We start from the raw sequence: 18,287 nt of genomic DNA, 5'->3' as shown, positions 1-18,287 counted from the left end.
ATTTATTTGTCTATTAAAATGTTTTCTGTTGTTCTTACAATGTTATCCACTTGATTGAACTCAACTTGAACTGGTAAGAACCAAAATTGAGACATGAAGAAAAACTAACTTTTTTTAAGTATAGAGAAGAAATAACAGGTTAAAAAAAAAAAAGATGAGTCTTTAATAAGCATTATGCAATCTTGTAAAGGGTTTGGAATAGCCTCAAAATGCCTTTTTATCTTGGCAACTAGAGACACGAATACTATTTTCCTAATATTTTATAAAACTCTTTACCCTAAAAGAGAGAATCATTCTTTTTAACTTTTTTTGGTTCTGTTATTTGAACCCATTTTTGCCCTAAGTCTAATTATTTTTTTTCTTCTTTAAAAACAGGAAATGATAATTTGTCCAAGTTCAAATGAACCCAAATCCTCTATAAAAGAAGCATGTTCTTTCCCTGGACTCCACAATCTCCAGACAATGTTTTGTCATCTTTTGGAATGTTGTTGGAGTTTTTAGTTTTTCTTAGTAACTTCTGGGTTAGGTAGACTTGGTTTGAGAAACACCTGATGTTAATCTGGAGACTCTACACATGGACATTACCAGATGGTCAACACCGAAATCAGACTGATTATGTTCTTTGCAGCCAAAGATGGAGAAGCTCTATACAGTCAACAAAAACAAGACCAGGAGCTGACTGTGGCTCAGATCATCAACTCCTTATTACCAAATTCAGACTTAAATTGAAGAAAGTAGGGAAAACCACTAGACCATTCAGGTATGACCTAAATCAAATCCCTTATGATTATACAGTGGAAATGAGAAATAGATTTAAGGGCCTACATCTGATAGATAGAGTGCCTGATGAACTATGGAATGAGGTTCGTGACATTGTACAGGAGACAGGGATCAAGACCATCCCCATGGAAAAGAAATGCAAAAAAGCAAAATGGCTGTCTGGGGAGGCCTTACAAATAGCTGTGAAAAGAAGAGAAACTAAAAGCAAAGGAGAAAAGGAAAGATATAAGCATCTGAATGCAGAGTTCCAAAGAATACCAAGAAGAGATAAGAAAGCCTTCCTCAGCGATCAATGCAAAGCAATAGAGGAAAACAAGAGAATGGGAAAGACTAGAGATCTCTTCAAGAAAATTAGAGATACCAAGGGAACATTTCATGCAAAGATGGACTCGATAAAGGACAGAAATGGTATGGACCTAACAGAAGCAGAAGATATTAAGAAGAGGTGGCAAGAATACACAGAAGAACTGTACAAAAAAGATCTTCACAACCCAGATAATCACGATGGTGTGATCACTGACCTAGAGCCAGATATCCTGGAATGTGAAGTCCAGTGGGCCTTAGAAAGCATCACTACGAACAAAGCTAGTGGAGGTGATGGAATTCCAGTTGAACTCTTTCAAATCCTGAAAGATGATGCTGTGTAAGTGCTGCACTCAATATGCCAGCAAATTTGGAAAACTCAGCAGTGGCCACAGGACTGGAAAATGTCAGTTTTCATTCCAATCCCAAAGAAAGGCAACGCCAAAGAATGCTCAAACTACCACACAATTGCACTCATCTCACATGCTAGTAAAGTAATGCTCAAAATTCTCCAAGCCAGGCTTCAGCAATATGTGAACTGTGAACTTCCAGATGTTCAAGCTGGTTTTAGAAAAGGCAGAGGAATGGAGATCAAATTGCCAACATCTGCTGGATCATGAAAAAAGCAAGAGAGTTCCAGAAAAACATCTATTTCTGCTTTATTGACTATGCCAAAGCCTTTGACTGTGTGGATTACAATAAACTGTGGAAAATTCTGACAGAGATGGGAATACCAGACCACCTGACCTGTCTCTTGAGAAATCTGTATGCAGGTCAGGAAGCAACAGTTAGAACTGGACATGGAAGAACAGACTGGTTCCAAATAGGAAAAGGAGTACATCAAGGCTGTATATTGTCACCCTGCTTATTTAACTTCTATGCAGAGTACATCATGAGAAACGCTGGACTGGAAAAAGCACAAGCTGGAATCAAGATTGCCGGGAGAAATATCAATAACCTCAGATATGCAGATGACACCACCCTTATGGCAGAAAGTGAAGAGGAACTCAAAAGCCTCTTGATGAAAGTGAAAGTGGAGAGTGAAAAAGTTGGCTTAAAGCTCAACACTCAGAAAACGAAGATTATGGCACCCGGTCCCATCATTTCATGGGAAATAGATGGGGAAACAGTGAAAACAGTGTCAGACTTTATTTTGGGGGGCTCCAAAATCACTGCAGATGGTGACTGCAGCCATGAAATTAAAAGACACTTACTCCTTGGAAGGAAAGTTATGACCAACCTAGATAGCATATTCAAAAGCAGAGACATTACTTTGCCAACAAAGGTCCGTCTAGTCAAGGCTATGGTTTTTCCAGTGGTCATGTATGGTTGTGAGAGTTGGACTGTGAAGAAGGCTGAGCGCTCAAGAATTGATGCTTTTGAACAGTGGTGTTGGAGAAGACTCTTGAGAGTCCCTTGGACTGCAAGGAGATCCAACCAGTCCATTCTGAAGGAGATCAGCCCTGGGATTTCTTTGGAAGGAATGATGCTAAAGCTGAAACTCCAGTACTTTGGCCACCTCATGCGAAGAGTTGACTCATTGGAAAAGACTCTGATGCTGGGAGGGATTGGGGGCAGGAGGAGAAGGGGACGACAGAGGATGAGATGGCTGGATGGCATCACTTACTCGATGGACTTGAGTCTGAGTGAACTCCGGGAGTTGGTGATAGACAGGGAAGCCTGGAGTGCTGCAATTCATGGGGTCGCAAAGAGTCGGACACAACTGAGTGACTGAACTGAACTGAACTGAAAGCAGAAAAGCTACCTACACAGACAAGTCAATTGTAGAAGCAGAGCAAAGACAATGGGAGCATTGAAGTGACAGGAGGATGTAGCAGTAACATTCTCTGTGAAGAAATCCTTGGTCTGTGAGATAGATACCTGGTGCATGAGCGCTAAAGATTTGATGACCTTTTTAGAATACAACCTATTTTGAATGCTATTGAATTTCCCTGTTTTCAAAGACAAGTTTAACTGTCTTTGAAAATGAACAGATTTTCTGATTTGAAAACGTTTTACCATCTTTACCTTCATAAACCCAGTCAGTTATTCCATTATAGATTACATCTTTTTTCCCAGTCCATGTGATCCTCTGACTTGGAGAATTTGGTTCATTTTTCACATAAATATCATTGTTCCAAACGTATGCCTAGAAAGATTGGGAAAAAAGATGGATACACAACATGTTATATTTTATCCTAGAGTTTAAAAAATTTATCTATTATTTTATCCTCAAATAATATTCGTATGCAAGTGGAATGACTACCTTAGATTATTCCATTTGAGCAGGAGGAAGAGTCATTTACGTTCCTAAATGTATAAGTATACATGCTATAATATCCAAATAATCCTAAACACACCCTTTATCTACCAAAAAGAAGCAGCCGACAACCACTGCTATTGAATAGTAAAGTGTATGCAAATCCCAAAGACTGTCCACTTCTACAGAATGATGTGTGCTTTGCATTTCTCTCCGCAGGGGCTGAGTAGAGAGAAGGCAGCTGCAAGCCCAGAGTCAACTACAGATAAACAGTCTGTCTTCCTGTTTAGATTCGTCAGGACTTCTGACATTCTCCTAAGACTATAGAACATGAAGGTGTATCTATAGTGATATAGAAAAAGTCAAAGAACTAACAGAAAGTGGGAAAGCCTCAGAAAAAAATTAACAAAATAAAACAGAACAAAAAACAAAATACAACAGGGTTAGAATTTGAGTTTAATGAACATTTTGCCAGTAAATAAACAATTTCCTAAGAGTAGTTCAGAAACTTTCAGGAATTGTATTAATATTTACTTTGTTAGTCTAATAAAATGTTATTTTAGGCAATAACATTCTATGTGATAGTGACTACAGCCTTCCTAAGAATCTGCTCTGTATCAGGGTTAGGAGCTTCTGCAAATGAAAGATTTGAGCCATTGTTTTCCTGAAAAGAAGAGAGACTTACTAACCAATTTATGACCCACTGATGACCATGTGATCCACTGTGTGTTGTTTGGGATTCTCTCTTCTGTAATTAACTTCCTGGAAAAAGATAAAAAGAAATATTTCCAAGTGGATAAATCACAGTAGAATTTTTCTTTTTAATTATTACACTAGAGAAGCATAATTGATTTTGAGAGGAAGTCACTGACCTTTTATTTAAGTCATAAATGTCATAGGAAGCTGTGTAGGAATGCCTCCATTGCTACAAAAGAAAATAGACATTTCAGGCTTCTGTGATTCTTGATAGCTTGACCACTTGCTATAGAAGCTCAGGTGAGAGATAAAGCCATATAACATTGTATAATTCTCACATTTTATATCTTATAGTTCCCTATCTAGAGTCTTAAAATTTTTGAATTAGAAAGTATCTCAGAAATTATCTAGTACAAACTCCTCTGGATTCATTTATCATTTATCTCTGGCCTTGCTTCTGCAAAGGACCACAGTGGGCTGACGTTCCACTTTCTGTGCAAACATAATTCCCAGAACTTATCACAGTAATGCTAAGTTCATCTGTTTTAAAAAAATGCAAATGTTCACTTTTCAGCCATTTTATTGGCAAAATATCTTAAAGATCTCTAATTCTATTGGTGATAGTGATGAGGAGAGGTGTTTACTCTCCTACATTGGTAATGAAAATACAAAGTGCTATAGTTTTCTTGAAAGTCACTTGGCAATGTATATTAAAACACACACACACATATACTGGAGAAAGGAAAAGCTACCCACTATAGTATTCTGGCCTGGAGAATTCCTTGGACTGTATAGTCCATGGGGTCGCAAAGAGTCAGACATAACTGAGAGATTTTCACTTTCACGTTCATACACACACCATCAATATTTTAAATAACCATCTCAGGAAGCTAAAAAATGAAAAGAAAACTAAATTCAAAGAAATTAGAAGAAAAGAAATAAGGTAAAGTGTTAGTTGCTCAGTCATGTCCAACTCTTTGTGACCCCATGAACTGTAGCCTGCTAGGTTCCTATGTCCATGGGATTTTCCAGGCAAGAACGCTGGAGTGGGTTGCCATTTCCTTCTCCAGGAGATCTGCCCGACCCAGGGATTGAACCCAGGTCTCCCGCATTGCACGCAGACTCTACCATCTGAGCTACCAGGGAAGCCTAATAAAGGTAAAAGCAGTAATCAAATAGAAGAAAATACAATAGAGAAAAATCAAAAATGCTGAAAACTGGTTCTTTGAAGACACTAGTAAAATTACTAACAGAGAGTAAGAAAAAAAGTATGAATGAATATATCAGAAATAAAAAACGGGATACCACAACAAGCTTTGTGTATATATGTGCTCAGTCGCTCAGTTTTATCTGACTCTTTGCAGCCCCATGGACTGTAGCCTGCCATGTTCCTCTGTCCATGGGATTTTCCAGGCAAGAATACTGGAGTGGGTTGCCATTTCCTTCTCCAGGGGATCTTCCCGACCCAGGGATGGAATTTGTGTCTCCTGCATTGACAGGCAGATTCTTTACCACTAGTGCCACCTGGGAAGCCCCACAACAGGCTCCACAGACAAAGATCATAAGAACTTATGTCAAATGTGTTTTAGCCATACACTTTCTTAAAGAGTTTTTTGATATGCCATTTTAAAAGTCTTTATTGAATTTGTTACAACACTATTTTTGATGCGTTGGTTTTAGGCTGTGAAGCATGTGGGAATCCTAGCTCCCCGAGCAGGGATTGAACACCTCATTGCCCCAGATTGGAAGGTGAAGTCCCAACCATGATACGTTTACCCCTAGGAGTATGGTAGGGAAGACAAACATATAGACAAGTAATTAAAAAAAAATACCTTAAGATATTTTTATTTGTTTAAGAGAAAAGAAAAAAAATTTTTTTTCCTTGTATACATGGTAGGGAAGTTCCTACCTATACATTTTAAAAGTAAGATAAAAGGACAAATTCCTTGAAAAATGAGTTATTGAAAGTAAGATGAAAGTGTGAATCTGAGTAGTTTTACATCTAATAAACATCTGAGTCTATAAATAACCTCTGTACAAAGAAAACTCCCAGCTCAAATAATTTTGCCAGTAAACTCCTTGTTAATATCTGAACGAGTTGAAAACTTATACCTACATTAAAACCTACGCACAAATTTTTACACCAACTTTATTCATGTTTGCCAAAACTTGGACATAATCAGCCATGCAGACGATGGAATATTATTCAGCAACAAAAAGAAATGAGCCAGAAGACACTAAAAGGGATGGAGGAAACTTAAAAGCATATTGCAGAGTTAGAGAAGCCAATCTGAAAATGCTACATAGTGTATGGTTTCAACCATGTGACATTCCAAAAAAGACAAAATGACAGAGAGAGTAAAGATCAGTGGTTCCTAGGGGTTCACGTGAAGGGAGGGAGAAACTGGAAGAGCACAGAGGATTTTTAGGAAAAATGAAAACATGTCCAACACAGAGAGTAAACCCTAATGTAAACTACAGACTTTAATACATACAGACAAATATTCATGTTTGCCAAAACATGAATAAATCTGCTGTAAAAATTTTGTGTGTAGGTTTTTTTGCATAGGTATAAGTTTCTAGCTCATTTGGATAAATAACAAGGAATTTGCTGGTAAAATTATTTGAGCTGAGACTTTTCTTTGTACAGAAGTTATTTATGGATTAGTACAGTATGATACTATTAATGTAATGACAGAGAAAAGTCATTATACGTTATACATTTGTACAAACTCATAAAATGTACAACACAGAGTAAACCCTAATGCAAATGATGGGCTCTAATTAAAAATAATGTGTCAGTATTGGCTCATCAATTATAACAAATGTACTACTACACTAATGCAAAATGTTAATATTAGCAAAAATAACAGGGATGGAGTGTGGTGGAGTATATGGTAATGAAGTATATGGAAACTCCCTGCACTTTCCACTCATTTTCTGTAAACCTAATGCTGCTCTAAAAAATAAAGTCTATTAATTCAAAAAATAAATGAATTAGAGCCATAGCAGATGACTTGGAAGAATATCCACATGGTATCTCTGAGTGAGAAATGCAATTTACAGAAAAGTATGGAAAATAGGATTCCATTTTTATAAAAAAAGCAATAACTAAAAAGAATCTCTATCTTCATAGAATTAAGTGAATAAACAAATATAGAGAGGAATATACAATAGATTCTCAACATGGGATACCTGGGGAAAAGGCAATGAGATGAGGAGTAGTTGTTTAGTCACTAAGTCGTGCCGACTCTTTGCAACCCCGTGGACTGTAGCCCACAGGGCTCCTCTGTCCATGGGGATTCTCCAGGCAAGAATACTGGAGTGGGTTGCCATTTCCTTCTCCAGGGGATCTTCCCGAGCCAGGGATTGAACCCATGACTCCTGCATTGGCAGGCTGATTCTTTACCACTGAGCCACCTGGGAAGCCCATGAGGAATAGAGGGCCAAGCAAAAAAATGGAAAAACAGTGAGACTGAAGGCTTTTAAAAAATATGATCACATATTTGCATTTATGAAAAATTAATGTTTATATGAGGATGCAGATATAAATAAAAAAATTTTTTAAAACACTACTTGCCTATATATCTGTTTTTCCTACCATATTCCCAGAGGTAAGAAATTGTGTCTTATTCAGCTTTAAACACCTGGAGTCTGTCCTAGCACAAGCCACATAGGATATATTCAAGAAATAAACCAAACTAAAATAATTAAATGTTACCTATGAGCTGAAATAATGAAGTGGGTAGCCCAAGGACCCTGAGCTGTATTGGCAAAGCTGAGACACAAGTCAGGCTCCTAATCTTGAATAATACTGCTCACTCATCATTTATCACCCTCCTATCCTCTCATGTCAACAAATATTTATTAAGTCTCCTCTTTTTGCAAGTCATATATTTCTTTTTGAATCCTGGATTATTTTGAAACACTCCATGCTTGTTTCTGGGAAACCTCAGAGTATAATGCTCGCTAGAGCCAAAAGTTGTGGTACAGGCTAAAAATATTAAGAGATTTAAGAAGTTTTGAGATCATTTCAGGATGACAGATCTATCAGGGGCTGTAAAGGGAAATCCAAGATGTTTGTATATTCACTTCATCTTTTGAAACAGACTCATCAGTCTATTTAGGCTATAAACATTGGCACCTATCCTCTTGATTAGGCATTACTGGATAAGACAGGCTCCCTCTTTTTAAGGAGCTCATAGTTGAATGGGGAATATGGAGACATAAACTACCAGAAAAGAATCACAGAGCATGCAATGGGGATGGGTGGGGAAAGGCAGGAATCAAATTAGGAACTGGGGAGGCCTAGAGGCTTATGGCACCCCACTCCAGTACTTTTGCCTGGAAAATCCCATGGACGGAGGAGCCTGGTAGGCTGCAGTCCATGGGGTCGCTAAGAGTCAGACACAACGGAGCGACTTCACTTTCACTTTTCACTTTCATGCACTGGAGAAGGAAATGGCAACCCACTTCAGTGTTCTTGCCTGGAGAATCCCAGGGACGGGGGAGCCTGGTGGGCTTCCGTCTATGGGGTCGCACAGAGTCGGACACGACTGAAGCGACTTAGCAGCAGCAGCAGCAGAGGCTTATAGAAAAGGTGATTATTGGTCTCAGAGGGCTGCCACACAGAGATGGGCAAAAAAAGCCTCATGGCAGAGAGAGGTCAAAAAGACAGGAATGAGCATGTTTAAGAATACAAGCTTGGAGTCTTCTAATCTGGACTCAAGTCTTCCTGTAGACTGAATCTTTGTAGCTCCTCCTTTCCCCAATTCATATGTTGAAACTTTAACTCCTAACATGATAGTATTCTGGAGATGGGGCCACTCTGGAGTGACTAGGCTGTGCAGGGGGGAAGCTCTCATGAGTGGGGTTCATCTCCTCATATATTAGTTTCCTTGTCCCTTCCGCCATGTGGGGACACTTGGAGAAGATGGCCAACTATGACCTAGGAAGTAGGACCTTGCCAGACACTGAATCTGGTGCAACCTTGATTTTGGACTTCTCAGCCTCCAAAACTCTGAGAAACAAATTTCTGTTATTAAGTCACCCAGTCTGTGGTTATATAGGGACCCAAATGGATGAAGACAAGTCTCTAATGTGTAATATTGACAGGTTTCTTTTTAAGCTCCCGTTTTCTCTTTAGGAAGATGAGGATGGAGACAGAAACAATCTCGGGAACATGAGAATGCACGTGAAGGACTTAGCAGGGCTCCTGTGAACACGTCACAGATGATGCAACTATTACTCTCCGTACAGCATTAGGTCAAGTGGGGAGATACTATGAGAACATCTGTACTAGGCTGCCTGGTACTTATTTACATTCTCATTCACTCACTCACTTATCTTTTTATAGCCACAACTTAAAAGTAAGAATTAATCTTTCTGAATGTGCTGGCTCAGTCATGGAGAAGCCACACAGCAGAGTCTAAAGAACACTGGGAATAGACTTCCAGAGAAATGGAATAAAACTAGACTTTTCTTTGTTCTGGATATGTTTCTTGAATACGGGAGTGGGTAGCCAATCCCTTCTCCATCGGATCTTCCCGACCCAGGAATGAAACCGGGGTCTCCTGCATTGCAGGCGGGTTCTTTACCAGCTGAGCTATCAGGGAAGACTGTATCACTTGGGAGTCCTTAAAATTACCCATAGCTATGCTGTCTATGGGGTCGCACAGAGTTGGACACGACTGAAGCGACTTAGCAGCAGCAGCATGCTGAGTCAGATGACGTGGGGGAGGTTTAAAAAAACCTCCCCAGGTGATCCATTGTAAGCACAGGCCAAGCACGGTGAGTGCAGGGTTGGGGGGTGGTGGTGAGTTCAGAAGGGCAGACTGAGGTCCAATCACCCAGGCTTCTCAGGTTGCCTTGGTTAGAGTTTGGGTTTTATTCTGAAAGTGATGAGAAGCTACTGATCACAAGAGTTTAAGCATAGGCACGACATAATCTAACTTAGGTTTTAAAAGGAGCATGGATACTCTTGGGAAACGTGGATGGCAGGGTGAAGGGAAAAGAATGAAAACAGCAAAAGAAGTTAAATGCGCATGAAAACTTCAGTGACACAACAAATACAAATTACCAATGATGGTTGTCCAGCAAGGTCTACCCATGAAATATATCTGTTAGTACATATCACATGGCACTTGTTGAACTTGGCGAAAGAATAAATTGAGCTGGTATTTACCTTGCTGTTTCTATCTTATCTTTACAGTCATTATATGTTTGACTTTAACATGGGAAATCGTTAACCAGTGGTTCTCAACCCTGACTGCTCTTTAAAATACTCTACATGTTAAAAAAAAAAAACAAAAAACTGATGCCAGCTTCACCCCCAGAGACTTCACTTTATTCACCTGGGGTTGGACCTGGATACTTAGGAGTTTTTAAATGCTTCTAATGTGATTTTAATCTGTAGATAGCAATAAGAACCACTGAATTAAACAAATACTAATTCATTAATTGGAAACAGATGTGTTAAAGTTGGCATAGACTTCTGATTCGTTCCTGGTGGACTGGTTTAGCAGGATCTAGTCTTCATGTCCAGGAAATGGAGCCCAGCACAATGAACCAGGGTAAATATTATGATTGGGAGTCACGATCTTCAAATGGGAAATAGAGTATGGGATGGTTTGCATGACCTGAGTAAGGCAGTGATGATGTGAGCTAAGACCACTCAGTATTTACTCTTTATTCTAGAAAAGAAAGGCAGAGGTTGGGATCTCCAGCTTTGTGTTTTGTTTTTAAGCAGAATCTCTCTACAGGTTTCTAATCTTTCCTGTATGTTTCAAAACTTCTCATACTCAACAGCCATTGTCAAATCCATGACTAATCAAAAAGCTGCAGTCACAGTCACTGGGGATTGGCAGCCACCCTAAACATGAAAGTGTTAGTCGCTCAGTCATGTCTGACTCTTTGTGACCCCATGGACTGTAGCCCACCAGGCTCCTCTGTCCATGGGATTGTCCAGGCAAGAATCCTGGAGTGAGTAGCCATTCCCTTCTCCAGGGGATCTTCCTGACCCAGAGACTGAACCTGGGTCTCCTACATTGCAGGCAGATTCTTTACCATCTGAGCAATAACTTAGTGACTGAGCAACAACAACAACTACACATGAAAACGATGTGTGATTAGGCTGAAACCGCTCCTGAAGGCGTGAGAATCTGATGTTGGGCTGTGCGACTGGAGGAAGCTCAGTGCTCCCCACAGGGCGCTGGTGACTGCTGCCGAGCCTGCCCCTTAGGAACGGTTTGTATACGGTGGGACCTGAGGGCTGAGAGGTGGTCTGAGTCACTTCACAGAATCTCTTCTGGAATGAGACATTTAATTGTTTTTAAAGCAAATAATCGAGAGTCTTACTATTTGTCAGACAAAGGAAATAAAACAGTCTATTACTAGATATTACAAGTCAGACATGTAAACTGACTCTTAAACTATTAAGTTCTACTTTATTAACTTATAGTTTTAGTCTATATTGATAATATTAAACTTTTTAGTATTTGAAAACCCTAAAATGAATTTTAAAACACTCATCAGATTTATCTTGTATGAAGGAGAATGACCATTTCTTCTTTTGATACTGAATTAATGAGTTTTTAGAGCCTATTGCTTGACTTAGGTAACAACCTTAAATATTCATAGACTTGAGATGAGTGATAAAATAACACACTCATAGAATTCTTTAAATGTCACAGTGAAAAAGCATTTCTTTTACCTTCACATAGTTGTATTCGAAGAGAATATATTGTCTATCTGGTGAAACTGAATAATCATTTATAGAATGTCCAAATTCATCCTGTCAATCAAGTAGAAAAAGGAATGATTAAGGTTAAATGATTCCATTTAACTGCTATTGTTGAGTACCTACTATGTGGAGGGTATGATTCTAGACTTTGTCTCGTGCCTTGGGAGGTTCCAGTCTAGAAGAGGGGGCACATTCCCCTACACAGATGACCATGAGGCAAGGTGGGTGGTGATCAAGGTTAGAGAGTCAGGGAGGGAAGGATTAATTTTAAGCAAGGAAAGATGGCTATGAAGGTGGGGATCAGGAACAGAGAACTTTCTCAGGTGAAGGGGAATGGCAAGAGTATAAACCCAGATGTGGAAAGGGCATGCATATTTAGAGACTGCCTAAGTGTAATCTGAATACAGTATAGGGTGTGTCAGACAAAGAGAGGACATACAATTAGAAAAATAGGTAGTGTCTAAATACAAGAAATGGACCTATGAACTACTTTTTTGCACATGGATGTGACAGAATCTTATCTGCCTTGTCCAAAGATGCTCTGGCAACACAGTGGCTAAGATGAGATGCATTGGCCTTGGACTTGGGCAAAGTTGTGTTCTGATTTACAGAATGGAGAGAGATACACGTTATAATATAGTACTCACTGTCACAAAATTAATCAAGGCTTTCAACCAGGGCTATACAGTGGAAATGGAAAACTGAGAGACACTTGACATCACAAGAGAGAACGGATAGGGTTTATTGAGTAGCTAAATAAGGGGGATAACAGAGGAATCAAGGAGGATTCTGAGATTTCTAGCTTTAAGTGACGTGGAGGAGGGCGCTATTTACCAAGACTGGGAAGAGGAATAGGATGCCTTCCCTTTGCTAGGAGAGGGAAGTGGGAATAACTAGCTTAGCTCAGGATACTGAGTTTAAAATGCCTGCAGACCATCCATGTGCAGAAGCCAGTAAGCTATTGGAAACAGAGGTCTAGATCTTGGGAGGAAGTTAGTGTTACAAGCGTGTATTTGAGAAGCACTGATGCTGTGGAAATGCATGGAATATGCTGAAGGGGAGCACGCAAGGTGAGGAGGGAGGCTCGCAGTGAAGACAGGACCCTGAGGAGCACTTACACGTAAGAGAATGGGCAGAGGAGGAGGAATCGTCAAAGGAGACTAGAAAGTAACCAAGGCAGGGAGCATTCCAAGAAGAGAAAAATCCACCGCACCATATGCTGCAGAAAGAGTCCAACAGGATGAGAAACGATAGTACTCATGATTTGAAAGGTTATGAGAAAAAATCCCCAGAATTCCCCTAAAGCATGAATTAATTATGTGATTAAACATACAAATGTACTGTTCTCCAAGAAAATGGAGCTGTTTCCATATTCAGCATTGAATAGCAAGATATTATTTTCTTGTTTGTAGAGATATTCATGATCTAAAGAGAGAAAACGACCAGATCAATATTTCAAGTTGCTATCAAACATCTTCATAAACTAAAAAATCATGCAATAAAAATGTAAGATTTAAATTCATACAAGTTCTAAGTTGGAAAAACATGAACTGATAAATATTACACTAATATGCCTTCATTTCCCCATCATCATTGTAAAGGATTCAATTCACTTTTAATTTTTTATAGTACATGTCAAAGAAATACTAAGGTTTCTTTCTGTCTTATCTCCTTTTGCACCCTTAAGTAGAAAATAATACTTTCCCATATGGTTTTAAAATATAAGACTATATTCTCATTGCCATAAAGGTGCCCCACAACCTAAATGAAATTAAGCATAAAATGAAAATAAGCATAAAAATCAGCCCCTCTCTCCACCAGAAAGCCTTACCTGAAACCCATCTCAAGTTGTAGAATTTCATTCTAAAAGTATTTTTTAAATAATCGGCTAGAGTGTAGGTTCTGCGGCTATCAGTTGAAGCATCATCTGTTGGTTGGGAAAAAGAGTCAAATATTCAGTATGAAGGGATAACTCATTTTGAATAAAAGTTTTCAAAATGGATTTCTACAGTATACACTGATCACAACATACAGAAATACACTCACAAAATGCAAAAGACACTCTGAAAAATTTTGGACTGAGTAGATGGGTAAACATGCATTTAGCTGCTCAAGTGGAGATGAGCATGTGTTTCACAGTGCTACATTAATGAGCTTAATTTCAAAGGTCTAGTTCAGCAATGCTCAAGGGAAATATAGTATGAGTACATTTTCTAGTAACCATATTTTAAATTTTTTAAGGTAAAATTAATTTTAATAGCATATTTTATTTAGCCAACATATCAAATATGTTACCATTTCAATGTGTTATCAACATTTAAATGTTACTAATGAGATCTTTCAAGGGCTTCCCATGTGGCTCAGTGGTAAAGAATCTGCCTGCCAATGCAGGAGACACAGGAGACTTGGGTTCGATCCCTGGGTCTGGAAGACCCCTGGAGGAAAAAATAGCAACCGACTCCAGTATTCTTGCCAAGGAAATCTCATGGACAGAGGAGCTTGGTGGGCTACAGTCCATGGGGTCACAAAAGAGTTGGACACGCTTAGCAACTAAACAACAACGAGATTTTTCACATTATTTCCTTTCTGTATTGTCTTTAAATTCTGATATGCAATTGATGTACCGAGTTGAGTATATCTCAACTTGATAGGCACTTTTTCAGTCATGTAGCCATGCAATGGGTGACACAAAGCTAGATCATCCTTCTGTGAGGCCCTAAGGTTCACTTCTAAGTCCTCTTGCTCCACACAAACCTTTAAGATATGCTAATCACCTAGTTCAGAGATCTTTGTTTCTATCATCACTTTTCCTTGACCTTGATTAAAATTTACATGGAATCTTTCTCTGGGATTCTGTGACACCTCAGTCCTTCTCTTAACTCTCTGACCATTATTTTTCCATCTCCTACTTTGACTCTCTTTTTCTCCATTGACTTGTAAGGCAGAAATGCTTTGGAATTAGTCTTCAACTTTCTGCTCATCTCTCTCTACAGTCTTCCTTGCAGGGAACTCCAGAGAATGCGGCTTCAGGAATACTTTCCACTTAGATAAATGACAAAACCTGCACTCATTACCTTAGCCTACTACACCCACACTCACATTTCCAGTGCTGTGTTCAGCCTTCTTACTTGACTTGTCTCACTCTAAACCTATCATATCTTGTCTAGAATAATTGTCCACCTTTCAAAACTAGATTTCCATAGGAAATTGTGTGATTTTATATTCTGTTACTGAAGACCCAAATTCAAGATCTGAAGATCATTTTGATGTCTCCCTCTTTTTTACCATCACCTACAAACAATCTACCCTATTGACTCTTTCTTTGAAATCCTTTCTCCAGGTATCCTGCCATCATGTTCTTCCACACCAGTTCCTGTACTACACCATCACTGGAATGATCTTTCCAAAGTGCCAATGTCACCTGGTTAGCTCTTCCTCAAAAGCTTTCACTGAATCTTCACTGTCTACAGGAAGATTCAGACTCCTTCCCCTGGCACTTGCAGCTTCCACAATCTGACATGAGGCTCTAGGCTTATTTCTGCTCTCTTCCTGCAAGAACCTTCTGGTCCAATCACACTAATCTTGCTGGAGGCAGTGGATCCTCTCAGGCTTATCTATCTCTGTTCCTTGCCCTAAGCTACTTCCTGGAACGTCCTCAACTATTTCTCCATCTGTCACAATCCTCCAGCCTCCATTTCCTTCATCTAACATTCAGTTCTGCCTTTGACTTTTGCCCCTACACTACTCACTGGGCTCCTATCACTTAATACCTCGTGTTGACAACTCTTTTTCCATGCCTACCTGTGTGACCTACTCAGGTAGGCCATGTATTCTTTGAAGACAAGGCTTTGTGTTTTTGTTGATTGGTTTGGGGTTTTTTGTTTTTTATCAACCTTAGCATCTAGCACAGAGGTGTGCCTTAACATGTTGTGCTGTGCTTAGTCACTCAGTCATGTCCGGCTCTTTATGACCCCATGGACTGTAGCCTGCCAGGCTCCTCTGTCCATGGGGATTCTCCAGGCAAGAATACTGGAGTGGGTTGCCATGCCCTCCTCCAGGGGATCTTCCCAACCCAGGAATCAAACCCAGGTCTCAAACCCAGGTATCCCGCATTACAAGGGGGTTCTTTACCATTTGAGCCACCAGGGAAGCCCATGCCTTAATAAAGACAAGTAAAAAAAGTTTTCATTGGTTGGTGTTGGGTATCATTAAGCACAGCTAAGCCAATGTGATTCCTCTTCCTCAGTTCCAGAGCATCTGCTGACTACAAATACCCTAAAGTCTTTTTCCAAACTCTCTATATTTTTCACATAGATACAAACAAACACTCACAAAATTAGCCACTACCATAATATTCCTATAACTGCAGTTCTTTAAGAGGGATTTCAAAGCCAGCAGCATCTTCTCTTGTTAATTTTTTACAGCCCATGGAAAGGTAGTTCTCTTACAGGAAATGTCACTTCAAAATATGTTTTTAAGATTTTATTTCTTTGGATTTGATCTCATAACATAATCTTTTTTCTGCCTATAAAACCTTCAGTTTTGGCAGATAAACTTGCTACACTTCATTTTATTATTTTATTGATTTTGCTTAAGCCTAGTTTGTTAAGTAAAGATTTTTTTTTAACTATTGTTTTTTACAATTCAGTCCTGCATTTCTCCCCTGAAGGTTAGTAAAACATTTGTATTTGTTAGCAAAGATACAAGTGGGTGAAGCTGGTCCTTGAACCTAACTTTTAAATAAGAAATAAAGCCTTGTGCTACAGAAAATAGTATTTGTGACTCATATTGGACTACAAAACTACAAATCTGGATTTGTTCACTAAACACCCTCAATTGCCTATATTCATCCAATCATCCTATTATATATCAAATCATTATAAAGAGAATATTATTGCAGAGAATAAATACCATGCTATCAAGAGCTATTAGTCTAAAGTGGACAGATGTAAAACATATCCCCAAATTAGTACAAATCAAAGTATCAGTGGTTATAAATGTGCACATTCCAAATATTATCTGCTGATGAATATGTTTAGACAGATCTATAGAAATAGGTCGATTTATACACCGACCACACATATATATGCAACCAAATAAATGTTTGTGTCCTCTCAAAATTCACATGCTGAAATCCTAACCACCATGCGATGGTATTGGAAGGGGAAGCCCTTGGAAGGTGATTAGGTCATGAGGTGGAGCCCTCATGAATTGGATTAATACCCTTTAAAAAGTGACTTCCCACACTTCCAATGCAGTGGGCGTGTGTAGCATCCCTGGCCGGGGAACTAAGATCCCATGTGTCTTGTGACCAAAATAAAATAAAAAATTACAAAGTGACTCTAGAAAGCTCTCTTGCCTCTTATGCTATGTGAGGACACAAGAAACTAAGCATGAAGTCTGCTGGCACCTCGACCTTGGACATCCTAGCCTCCAGAACGGTAAGAAATAAATGCTTATTGTTTAAGCCACCTGTCTCTGGTTATTTTATAACAGCAGTCCACACATACTAAGACATACATATCTATAAGAAGACAGACATAGCAACATAAAACATCTATCACTGACTATTGAAAAAAAATTTTTGGCCGAGACACATGGCTTGCAGAATCTTATTTCCCTGACCAGGGATCAAACCTCTGGCAGTGAAAGTACCAAGTCTTAACTACTGGGCCACCAGGGAATTCCCATCTATCACTGACTTTTGATTTCATAAGAAGAGAATGAACTGAGTACCTACAATATAGATCAGATACAGTGCTATCTAAGTTGGGGTATTTGCCCAGCTTTTATAGCACACTTCAATCTGGAATAATAAAATAACTGGGGCAAAAGTCCTCTGTGATGTCACCTGCTGACCCCTTCAGAAGAGGCTGCTTCTCCTTCACGGGGCACTTACTTCTCCCACCACCTTACTCACCTCAGACATTGCGGGACTCATCCTCTCATCAGGCCTCAGAATTTCTAAACCCACCATCTCCACCAGATTCAGGCTCCCTTCTGCTCAGCATGACTCTAATCCATCTGCTGATGTTCAGATACCAACACTGATGCTGTGCTCTTGGTATGGCCCAAAACATGGGTGCGAGGCCTGGGCCTCCCTCAGCTTGTGGTACCCTCACTAAGTTCCTTTACAACTACCCTGCGTGCCAGGGTTCCCTATCCTGGTTCCCCACACCCCAAACACCACTGCAAAACTGGAACAAGCAGAGCAACAAACGTTCCTTGTTTTTTGCCTTGCCATTTGATGAGCAGCGCTCATTGGAAGACACTTTCGAAACCTCTAGATAAGCAAGTTCTATGAGATGTGAGTGCCAAGTTCAGGTTTTGACCTTTAGCAAGTTCACTGTTCGCTGCCAAGCTATTCTGTCAAACACCAGAGGACACGCTCACATTTCTCTTTCCTTGTCTGCTTGCTCACTGACAGGGCACCCCTGAAGGTCTTTGGCTGCTCCTTTGGTTTTCCTGGTGAGGGTGGAACATGCTGTTCATTTGACTGATCCGTTC

At 39.5% G+C, this 18,287-nt stretch overlaps 1 protein-coding gene across 1 annotated transcript in view; it reads right to left on the bottom strand.

Annotated features, from left to right (window-relative positions):
- The window catches only part of DPP4 (dipeptidyl peptidase 4), an 85,033-nt gene that overhangs the window by 49,466 nt on the left and 17,280 nt on the right, over nt 1-18,287 (bottom strand). Inside the window, exons 3-8 of the mRNA XM_025275905.2 lie at nt 13,612-13,707; nt 13,114-13,205; nt 11,751-11,831; nt 4,216-4,268; nt 4,033-4,105; nt 3,112-3,232 (exon numbers count right to left, since the gene is read on the bottom strand). Of these exons, the coding sequence (XP_025131690.1) occupies nt 3,112-3,232; nt 4,033-4,105; nt 4,216-4,268; nt 11,751-11,831; nt 13,114-13,205; nt 13,612-13,707 (516 nt within the window). The remainder of the gene's footprint in view (nt 1-3,111; nt 3,233-4,032; nt 4,106-4,215; nt 4,269-11,750; nt 11,832-13,113; nt 13,206-13,611; nt 13,708-18,287) is intronic.

Source organism: Bubalus bubalis, chromosome 2 (genome assembly GCF_019923935.1).
Source record: "Bubalus bubalis isolate 160015118507 breed Murrah chromosome 2, NDDB_SH_1, whole genome shotgun sequence".
Lineage (NCBI taxonomy): Eukaryota > Metazoa > Chordata > Mammalia > Artiodactyla > Bovidae > Bubalus > Bubalus bubalis.
The sequence above is the reverse complement of the archived record's forward strand: the minus strand, read 5'-3'. Positions and strand labels throughout refer to the sequence as shown.